This window comes from Monodelphis domestica, chromosome 4 (genome assembly GCF_027887165.1).
Source record: "Monodelphis domestica isolate mMonDom1 chromosome 4, mMonDom1.pri, whole genome shotgun sequence".
NCBI lineage: Eukaryota > Metazoa > Chordata > Mammalia > Didelphimorphia > Didelphidae > Monodelphis > Monodelphis domestica.
Window position 1 is genome coordinate 87475445 of NC_077230.1, and position 11695 is coordinate 87487139.

The following is an 11695-nucleotide window of genomic DNA, read 5'->3' on the forward strand; positions in this document are numbered from 1 at the left end:
AAGAAAGGAAGGAAGAAAGACATTAAGTAGTTGTGTGGCTCTGGACAAGCCATTTAAATGCCCCAAGTCAACTTTCTTAGGCTAAATTATAGTTGGGATACAGTCTATATTGGTGCTACAGGTGAAGTAACAGATTTATGATGTATTTGATGTATTCAGTTGTTAATAAATTACATGCTTATTGATGGCAAGGCAAACAGAACAAGTCAATACATACTCAAGAGTGCCCCATGGATATATGGCTTGTTTTTTCTTAATTGTATGATATTTTCACATAATAGATGTTTAATTAATGTTTATGAAATTGAATTGAATCCTCAAAACCCAACATTAAGACAATGAAAAAATCCAGATGACATTTTATTTTTTAGAAAGTCTCCAAAAATTTAGATTGTATATTCCTATTGTTCCATGTGGAAGGAAATTAATTAGCACCAAATGTTTTTCTTTCAGTTGAGATCCCTTCTCACTGGCTTACCATGAAAAACACGAACCTCCTTTTGGTGGATTTAAAATCACAAGATCCAGAATACAAAAAAGTAAATGATGAGTTTTTAAGGACCTGTCCTAACTTCAAAATAGAAAAGGTAAACCTACTTTTTATCCTCTGCTGTAACCTCTACTCTTCCATCCCTTGGTACTTTATCAAGCCGTTTTCCCTCTTCTTCATCTGTAAAGTAAGGGGGTTTAGATAAGATGATTTCTGAGACTCCTTTTAATAATTTGTCATTCAGCAGTTAAAAAGAATAGCCACCAGGTTCAACTAGATATCTCAGTGGGAACTTCCGGTTAAGATGGCAGCTTAGAGAAAGGAACTTCCGGTTAAGATGGCGGCTTAGAGAAAGCTAAAGTTCAGATCTCCGGAAAACCCTTCCCGACTGATCTCAAACTATAAGCTCCTAAGGCGCCGAAATTCAAAACGATCAACAGCACAGACCCTGGGAACCCTCCTCCTGGACCTGGACCCGGTTCAAAAGGTACGGCTCCCCTCAAAAGCCAGAACCCGAGATCACTCGGACCTCAGGGGTAGGAGCGCAGAGTCCAAGGCTCCCGGAAGCCGCAGCCCGGCCGGGCTCAGAGAGCAGGGTCCTCAGAACAACAACCCTCAGGGCCTTCTACCCGAGTCCCAGTGAAAGTTACTGCCTGGGGCTTCCGCTGCAGAGAGCTGGTCGAAACAACAGCAACCCTCAGGGCGGGCAAGACAGCCTCACTCCAAGTCTCAGTGAAAGTCCTTGCTCTCGGAGCTTGGGGAAGCTGCAGCCCATCCCCCCGCAGGCCGACAAAACAGCCTCACGGCCAGTGATTCTGAAGGCAACTTCCGGAAAGCGAGCCGGGGGGAGAGTGTGGCCTCCTGGTCCGACCCTTCCATTCCAGTTCCAGTGAGGCATATTCAGTTTAACCCAGGGAAAGTCATAGAACCATCTGCCCAGGACTAAAGCCTCTGAACACCAGACAGAGATAAGAAAAGCTAATCCTCCACATTCAGAGATGACAAACTCCACAGAAGCACAGAAGCCCCAAAATACCAAGAAAAATAAGAAGAAAGGGGCGACTTTGGACACATTCTATGGAGCCAAAATACAAAATACAGAGCAGATAGAAGGAGATATACAAGAAAATTCTCCAAAATCTTCCAAAGGAAATAGAAACTCTCCACAAACCCATGAAGAATTTGAATCAGAAATGACCAAAAAGATGGAAGCCCTCTGGGAGGAAAAGTGGGAAATAATGCAAAAGAAATTCACGCATCTACAAAACCAGTTTGACCAAACTGTAAAAGAAAACCAGGCTTTAAAGCAAGAACTAATAAAGCAAAGCCAAAACACCAAGAAATTAGAAGAGAACATAAAATATCTCACCGACAAGGTGATAGATCTGGAAAATAGAGGGAGAAGAGAAAATTTAAGAATAATTGGACTCCCAGAAAAGCCAGAAATAAACACCAAACTGGACATGGTGATACAAGATATAATCAAAGAAAATTGCCCAGAGATTCTAGAACAAGGGGGCAATACAGCCACTGACAGAGCTCACAGAACACCTTCTACACTAAACCCCCAAAAGACAACTCCCAGGAATGTAATTGCCAAATTCCAAAGCTATCAAACAAAAGAAAAAATCCTACAGGAAGCCAGAAAAAGACAATTTAGATATAAAGGAATGCCAATCAGGGTCACACAAGACCTTGCAAGTGCTACTCTGAATGATCGTAAGGCATGGAACATGATCTTTAGATATCTCAGTGGATTGATAGCCAGTCCGAGATATGGGAAGTCCTGGGTTCAAATGTGGCCTCGGACACTTCCTAGCTGTGTGACCCTGGACAAGTCACTTAACCCCAATTACCTACTTTCTTGTTGGCCAACCTATGGCAAGAGAGCCAGAGGGGATTGTTCTCTTCCCCTCTCCACCATGCCTGAGGACCTTTCTCACAGGACCCATCTCTGTGCCCAGCAGCCTAATGGGAGCACTTCTTCCCTCCCTTGTTTGGGGTAAGGTGGGGGACTCACATGCAGTGGGAGGGTTGTGGACACTTGGTCTCTAAAAGATTCACCATCACTGGCCTAGCCTTTACTGCTCTTTTTGATTCTAAGATGGAAGTTAAGAGTTTTAAAAATAAAAAGAATAGCCACCATTCAGTGTTTTCTAACTCAGAATAGACAAAGTATGCCCACCTAATTATGATTTTCTTTGGAGCTCTTCTTCTCTTTATCCACCTGTTCCTTCCAATTTCTGTTGGGTTTGGATTCTTCTTATAGCTATAGAATAAGTTAGGGGCAGAGTTTGGATTGGGCAAGGAGGCAATTGAAATTTCCAAAGTCCATTTTCATTGAAGTGGCCTGTCTTGCAAATGAGAAATAATGTTAGCAAGACTGATAATTCTTGAAAATTATTTTCAGCCTTGTATTTCCATGATATTTAAGTCTCCATATAGGCATTATAACTCATTTACTCATTAGACATCAGCCCTGCTCCTCCTCCCCAATGCCATAAAAATAAATAAGAGACACAATAATAAATGTAAAATACTAGAGTTTTGTTCAAAGTTGGTATTTTCCTTTTTTACTTACAAAAAGCAAACAAATTTCCTTTTAAAACATCAGTAATGTAAAAAAAAAATATCAGTAATGTACCAAATAGTAACAATGCTGAGGAAATAAAATTAAAACAACTTTCTGTTATGAAATTTACACCACCCAGACAAGTTTTTGTCTGCCAAAACAAGCTTATTACATCTTATTTTCCATTTTTCAAAGACAAGCACTACTTTGTTTTTCTCCTACTTTATCTAGTTTACCCTACAGTGATGTCTAGCTCATTATCAAACTCAGGATGATGACCTCTCAATTATTTTTTAACTTTGGGGAAAAGAAGAAACTTAGCAAATTGTTAGAACTTGGTAGCTATGAGAAGTGAGCCAGAATCATCAACCCTACCTCTTTTGAATTCTATATACAAAGTTAAGAGCAATGAGTAGGTATATTATGATTATGGTCCTAGATCAAACTGGGTTTTTAATTGACATTTTCAAATTAGAACACTGTTCAACTTTTGTCCTTGAGCTTTGGGAGCCCAGTGATTATATGTTAGTGTGTGTGTGTGTGTGTGTGTGTGTGTGTGTGTGTTTTAAGGGTGGGGGAGAACAACTTTTCCCAATCTTTAACAAACATTGGCCATCAAAAAGGAGCTAAAAACCTATTCAATCTTATGATTTGACATTTGGTGTGGTAGACATACCCTCTTACCTAGTATACAGAAGATGGCAAAAATAGACAGTGTGGTATAAAGGATAGAGAACTTGTTTTGTGGTCAAGAAGACTTTGTTTCCAGCTATACATCTCACACCTATAGACTATATCAGTGATGGCAAACCTATGGCATCGGTGCCAAAGCTGGCATGCAGAGTGCTCTCTGTGGGCACATGGCTGCCCCCCTCTCCCTGCCCAGTTTATTACTAGAAAGGTAAGGGAACTCAGGTGGAGTTGCTCCCCTTCCCCTCTCCACTTTGCCTGATGACATTTTTTCATATCCTCTGCCCCTCTGCCCAGCAACCAATGGGAAAGCACAAGGGGGTAAGGTGGCGGCTCACAGAAGACAGAACTAGAGGGGAGCAGAGCACTTAGGCCACTCCCCTCACCTTCTCTACACTTGCTGAGGACCCACTTCACCCACCCCTCCACCCAGCAGCCCAATGGGAACACTTTCTCCCTCCCCTATGTGGAGTATGAGGAGGGGCACGCCCAACACTTGGTGTTGGGGAGAGACACAGCACTCTGTCTCCAAAAGGTTTGCCATCACTGGACTTTATAATACCAAGCAAGTCACTATCTCTCAGTATCCCAAGCAACTCTCTAAGGCTATATGTTTGAGCATAAATGCTCATTTATTAGTAAAGGAAATGCTTCACTAGGATTGCCTATCCTGAAGAAATCAGATGTGCAATTCAAAACAAAATCTACACAGAGTACCTAAATTAGGAAACATTTCTTTTCAAAACACTATTTTACAAAAATCTAGTTTTAGAAAATTGTCTGGATATAAGAATATATCTGGAAAACAAAATCAATAACACCAAATTTCATGTTTATTGTTTTGTGCTCAAAGGCAAACATGCCCTACACAAAATCTATGGATTGATCAATTTAAATCCTTTTCATCAAATATTCCATGCCTGACACAATGCTCATTTTCAAAGTGATTTTCCTTTTTTAATTTGTAGATTCAAAGGATTCAGAACATAATTCTTTGGAATCTTTATAAGACAAAGAAAACATTAATGGATGAACAGAATCCACAAGCAAAAAATGAAAGATGCCTCTTTCATGGGACAGATGTTGATTCATTATCACATGTCAATAGTCAAGGCTTTAATCGCGTTTATGCTGGGAAAAATGGTAAGTAAAGCATCAGGTAGTTTGTTTGCTTCAAAAAGTTTGAAGGTGAGGTGTTGCTTTCACATTACTCTATTTAGGCACCTGGCTGTCCCCCAATCCTCTCTTTTTACAGATGAGAAATAGGTGGAGCAGAGAAGTTCAGTAGTTTTCTGAGGATCATATAGCTGGTAGGTTTTTGAGTCAGAATTTGAACTTAGGTCTGCCTAACTCTTTGTCCTGTGTTTTTATCTACACTATCCTTATCTACCCCATCCTGCAACATTTCCAAAATACCCTCAACTAACATACATGGTGATATAAACCTAAAGGGATTGTAATTTCAATGGTCCATCAAGTGACTTCTATTCAGTATTTTTTCCTTTTGTGTGTACTTGGCAAAATTTATCCCTTCCCATTGCAGTAAATTAATAACTATTTCCAAAGCTGATTTTTTTAAAAAAATTACTGATATATTTAATTTTGTTGTGATGCAATGATCATTCTCAACAAATACATTAAAACAAAGCCCAAGAGAACATTCACCAATGCATCCTATTTCTGAATTCTCAACAGAAAGGAAGGCTTTAATTTTCACAGTATGATACTTCCCCATTTATCCAATCTATTTCCAAATCTTCCTGGCTTCACAACATCTCATATACCTTCCCATCTCTCCACTCACCCAGCCAACACCCTGGCATAGGTCTTCATCATGTCACTCCTGGAAAGTCGTGATAGCTTTCTGGTTTGTCTCCCAGCCTTCAGTACCTACTTCAATCGATTCTCCACTGAGTCACCACTATGATTTACATAAAGCTCAGGTCTAACAATATCCCCTCTCTACTCAGTGAACACAAGTGGCTCCATGGTATCTCCAGAATCAAATAAAACAATGCTTTGTTTGCATTTAAAAGTCTTTACAATCTAGCCTTTCCCTATTTTTTCTGTCTTTTCTTTTTTAAAAAACCCTTAACTTCTGTCTTGGAATCAATACTTTGTATTATCAATGGAAGTTAAGTGATTTGCCCAGGATCATATAGCTAGAAAGTATCTGAAGCCAGATTTGGACCTAGGACCGCCCATCTCTAGACTTGGCTCTCTATCCACTGAGCCACTGAACTACTCCCTTTCTCTATCTTTTCAGTCTTCTTCTATTTTGTTCCCTTCCACACACTGAAGAGTCCGGCTACATCAGTTTCCTTGTGTAAATTAATATACTAGAGTCTAGAAGATGTAATAATTAAAAAAGCAAAGGCTCAACCCTTAAGGAATTTTAGGGGCGTGGGGAGAGTGAGTTATATACATAAACAATTAAAAATGAAAGATTAAATGTGATGAATGCAAAGAGAAAATTCCAACAAAATGAACTGAGATTTTATTACTTTAACCATGTGTCCAGGTATCATCATATTTGGTATAATAGTATCCATTTCATACTCTTAACTTTTAAAAAGATTTTATCCTCTTTTCACAGCTACAGCATATGGAAAAGGAACCTATTTTGCTGTCAATGCTAGCTATTCAAGTAGTGATACATACTCCAAACCAGACCAGAATGGGAAGAAGTATATGTACTATGTGCGAGTACTTACTGGTGATTATACTTTGGGAAATTCATCATACCTTGTCCCTCCACCAAAGAATGCTCAAAATTCTGATGTTCTGTTTGACAGCGTCACTGACAATATGCAAAATCCATCATTATTTGTCATATTTTATGACAATCAGTCTTACCCAGAATACCTCATTACTTTCAGGAAGTGACATACAAGAGATATCCTTTATCCGCTTATTTGTAGCATTTTTTAGGCTTTGATGCATTTTTTTTAGGTCAAGATATTCATTCTCATTACTCACATTACTTTTTACATTATGCCAACATGATTTTTAATGTATACTTTTCATGAGTTAACGGCAAGCAAGAGATTAGATTGATTAGCTATTAATTTCAATGTATTTTCCTAGATCAGAGGATTCATCCTCACTTTTGAAACTGGTCCTTTCCTACTCCATTGCTGTGGAGTTTTTAATATATTTGAGACAATCAATGACACTGAAGTCATGAGGATTTAAAACAGAAAAACTGGATGTCAGACCTGAGTAAGAATGAAAACTAAATTCCTCTACTCAAAAAATAGATAAGAAATTAAACTAGTCCTAATAAAGGCAGGAGATATAACTCTGGGAGTCCCAGTTTGCCTTCTAAAAGAGCCCAACTTCTTTCCCTATAGAATCATAGTATATGTAGAATGATGGATAAAGAAAGAGAATACATACATACATACATACATACATATATATATATATATATATATATATATATATATATATATATATATATATAGAGAGAGAGAGAGAGAGAGAGAGAGAGAGAGAGAGAGTATATATACTGCTAGTAGGTAGTATAGTGATGGGGTTGCTTTTCCTGGAACGCATTGAAACCATATTGAAATGGGGAAAATAGTTCTTTTTTGTTAATCCTTATTTTCTGTCCTAATTAACAACTCTTAAGGCAGAAAGGCAAGAGCTAGACAAACAGGATTAAGTGACTTTCCCAGAGTAATGTAGCTAGAAAATGTCTGAGGCTAGATTTGAGGCCAGGTCCTACCAACTCCTGGTCAAGAGTACTTTTTAAGCAAGTAGAATTGCTCTTGTACACCTAGAACAATTAGAAATCTAACTGTCCTGAGGAAAAGAAAAACCCAGCATCCCAAGTGAAATGAATGAATCTCAGAATTACAGATCTTGGAGGAGGCTCAGAGGTCATCTAGGTCTGATGGTGAAATCCCCACTGTAGTATCCTAAATTCATGGACATCCAGACTCTCATGGGGATATCATTAAAAATAACAGAGAGTATTTATATAGCATTTTAAGGTTTGCAAAACATTTTAAAGGTTTTATCTCATTTGATAATGACAAGCCCAGGAGATATGTGCTATTTTCCCCATTTTATAGATGAAGAAATTGAGGTTCAAAGACATTAAATGACTTGCCAAGGCACACATAGCCAATAAGTATCCAAGGTAGGACTTGAACTCAGATCTTACAGAAACGAAGTCCAGTGCTTTTTCCATTACAGAACCTTGCTACCTTATGATTACTCTACAATGACCACCTCTTCTAAACTAGAACAAAGATCAGAGCTCTTTCCTACTATTGAACCTAAATTACCCCTTTTCCACATTAATGCAGACTCTTTCTCGGGAGTCTACTCTAATGCTTTTTCCTTATGACAGCTCTTTAAAGACCACCACCTTTTCATGTACCTTATTATCCCTGCTTATGATTGTTTGTAGGCATATTTAAAATGCATATCTTTATGTTTTAGAGAAGTGATCCGTCTGCCATTTGGGGGAGTAATTCCTTCATCAGTAGCTCCTTACACCAATCAAATCATAGACTGAGTCAGAAACAAATAAAAAGTGTTTACTATTGAATAATAGACCATTGAACAACCTTTCTGCTGACTCTTGAGTCTACTTAGGCTATCTATAAAAGACTAAGTCTTCATTTTCTAGCTAGCTTCCACTGATTTGGAGGGGATATAACCAGTTTGAGTATAATCCAGAACCTTTGCTTAGGCACATCCAGGTATATGCTGGTAAATGTTTAGCAACCTGCACCTATAAATCGCTTTTAAGTGTAATCCTCATTGTTAACATTTTTCTATCACTTTCTTAAGCCTGGACAATCAAGAAAACAATAAATGTACAATAAATAAATAAAAATCAATTCATAAAATTTGTCAGTTTCTAAGGTATAAATGATAATGAAAAATTAACAACCATCTCTCCCAAGCTGATTCAAGCTTGTTCTAGCAAATCCCTAGTATATTCCTCCTGGTTCCCCAGTCAGGTCATTATTAAATCAAACAAAAAGAGGAAGATTCCACTTAAATCCATTAAATGTAAATGTACATTTCCAGGTTGATTTTGAGAACAATATTGGACTAGGAGGGCCAGATCCCCAACTCTACCTCAAGGCTATAATCATCAAAACAATTTGGTACTGGATAAGAAATAGATGTGGAACAAATTAGGTATATTATATGCAGAAGCAAATGAGCACAGTAACCTAGTGTTGATAAATCCAATTATCCAAATTGCTGGAGGACAAGAACTCATTCAACAAAAACTGTTGAGAAAACTGGAAAATCGACTGGCAGACAGAAGCAAAATATAAAATAAATTTTCATACCACGTAATATAATAAATTCAAGAAGGAAATATGATTTAGACATAGAGAGTGACATCATAAGCAAATTAGTAGAGCAAGAAAGAAATTACTTGTCAAATCTATGGATAGGGGAAGAGTTTATGTCCAAACAAGAGATAGAAAAGTTCAAAGGGGTAAATGGACAGTTTTAATTACATTAAAATTTAAAGGTTTTGCACAAACAAAATCAGTGTAACTAAAATGAGAATAAAAGCAGGAAATTGTATTAAAAATGTAAACTGAAAGGAAACTATTACTTCTTGAAATAGTGAGGATAAACTGATAGAAACAGTTACTTCTTGAAATAGAGGTGAACTGAGGGGAATCTATTTCTTCACAATGGCTGCTGTTCTTTGGCTTTGACTAGAGAGGGCTGCCTATAGGAACCTAAACCTGCTTATATGTAATGGGGGGGATGCCACACAGGGATTGCTGGTACACTGAGGACTGCTTATAAATGAATGCCTTGGAGTTTACTCTGAGGTTTGCCTATTGATCCCTACTGATTGCTGATGAGTCAATCTACTTCCTAAAACCCTTTCTCCTTCACTCCCTCCCTTAACCAACCTCTCCCTTTTTCCTCCCTCACCTCCCAAATCTTCTTTGAAGCCTTTGCTCCTTCCCTCCCTCCTGAGTGAACTATAAAGATACTCTAGTTGCTTTCTCAGTCAAGGGGTTTATTGGAATAACAGGATGGGAAACTGAGGTAAGAGAGATGAGGAATTTCCCTAATCTGAATGAGGTAAAATTGAGGGTTTGGGGAATTACAAGTGTGTCTCTTGGACAGAAAGATGGAGGTCAATGACTTTTCAAGATCTTCACAACTCAGCCGGATCTCTCAGCTTAAAACCCAGAAAGAAACAAAGTTCAAAGTCTCTAAGTTTTCTCCTGGCCAGCTCAACTCTCTTATAGACCATCAACTCAAAAGCTTCTCCTTTGGTCAGCTTCCACTGCTCAGAGCCAGGGAGACAGAGACCAAGTTCAAAAGCCCAGTTTCTCCTCTCAGTGTGGCCAACAAAAGCCTTCAGGGAAAAATGACATCCAGTCTCAGACACAGAGACCAAAAGCCCCTCCCCCTGTCAGCTGAACTGCCAACAACCAGGGATATTCTGTTGGAACCCTGGCTTTTGCATTCTTGCATCTTGTGTCTCCATCACAAAATGGAAAAATCTATGTAGATCTCTGATAAAAGTCTCATTTCTAAAATTTTTAGGGACCTGAGTAAATTTTAAAAGAAAAAGGGACATTTTCCCAATTGATAAAAGGTTAAAGGATATATATATAAAGACAGTATTCAGAGAAAGAAATCCAATGTCAATAGCCATTTGAAAAATACTCTAAATGATGAATAATTAGAAAATAATCATAAAAATAGAGAAATGTAAATTAAAGCAACTCTGAGGTACTACCGCACACTCATCAAATTGACTAACATGACAGAAAAGGAAAATGACAAATTCTGGAAGGGAAGCTGAAAAATAGGTACATGAATGCATTGTTGGTAGAATTATGAACTAGTCTAACCATTCTAGAGGGCTATTAGAAATGTGTATACCATTTGAACCAACAATGTTATTATTATGTCTGAATCCCAAAAATAAAAAAGAAAGAAAGAAAAAAGACACACACACACACACACACACATACATATTTATCATGGAAAAGATATGGAAATTGTTAAAGGAATGCCCATCAGTTGGGAAAGATTTGAACAAGTTATGGTATTAAAATGTTGGAATACTATTGTACTATAAGGAATTATGAAGAGGATGGTTTCAAAAAAACCTGGGAAAACATGTAAGCTAATCCAACGTGAGATGATCAGGATCAGCAGAACAATTTATATAACCACAATTTTATAAAAATAAACTTTGAAAAATTTAGTAAATATTCATTAAAACAATAACCAAGAAGAGTAGCTTCCCAGTAAGCATGGCAGCCAGCTAAAAGTGGCTTACTCACTCTCACTGACACTCACCATCATACATGATAAGGATCACCCCAAAAGACCTTAAGAATCTATATCAGAGGAGAAGAGGAGCTGTAGAGCAGGGACCAGCAGTGAAGGTGCATGGGATCGAGGCTTTACTAGCCTATAAGAGGGGGAAAGGGCTTCCACCCAAATGCAAACGCAAGTGGATCCAGCCTGCCTCACCTGCACCCATAGGGCCAGAGCCGGGGCCAGCACACACTGAGACAAACGAGCAAGGGGAGCCTCTGAAGCAAGGAGAAGGCACTTCTGCGCCCTTGTGAGTTGACTAGGACAGCAGGGGGACCCCCCTCCTGAAGGCAGCTAGGCAGAAAAATTCAAGATGTGAGAGAGAACAGACTTCAGGTGCCCAGAGCCAGCATGCCCGCCAGAGTCAGGGAGTGAGACAGGAATCCCTCTGGAACAAACAGGGAGCATTTTAGGGTCCTTGGGAATTAACCAGGTCTGCTGGGGACCCACCCCCAAAAGTAACTAAACCAGAAAACCAGGTGAGCAAGAGAGAGCAGACACTGAGCGCCCCCTGGAGGAAGGCACTGAGAAAAGCTGCAAAGGACTTGGGAAAACCGAGACCCTGCTCATTAACTTCATACAAAAAAACCCCAACAAACCCTGCT

General features: G+C 38.7%; 1 protein-coding gene across 1 annotated transcript; it reads left to right on the plus strand.

Moving 5' to 3' along the window:
- The first annotated feature begins 43 nt into the window (after positions 1-43).
- On the plus strand, positions 44-8617 carry LOC100018826 (protein mono-ADP-ribosyltransferase PARP15). Its single transcript, XM_056793534.1, has 3 exons — positions 44-587; positions 4721-4895; positions 6349-8617. The coding sequence occupies exons 1-3, from the start codon at positions 480-482 to the stop codon at positions 6636-6638; spliced, it is 573 nt and encodes a 190-aa protein (XP_056649512.1). The 5' UTR covers positions 44-479; the 3' UTR covers positions 6639-8617.
- Positions 8618-11695: the final 3078 nt, after the last annotated feature.

What these genes read in the sequence shown, in the direction of transcription:
- LOC100018826 (XM_056793534.1), top strand. Translation starts at nt 480, where the DNA reads ATGAAAAACACGAACCTCCTTTTGGTGGATTTAAAATCACAAGATCCA. An exon ending in CTAACTTCAAAATAGAAAAG is followed by an intron (nt 588 to 4,720) that starts GTAAACCTACTT and finishes TTTAATTTGTAG; the next exon opens with ATTCAAAGGATTCAGAACAT. An exon ending in CGTTTATGCTGGGAAAAATG is followed by an intron (nt 4,896 to 6,348) that starts GTAAGTAAAGCA and finishes CTCTTTTCACAG; the next exon opens with CTACAGCATATGGAAAAGGA.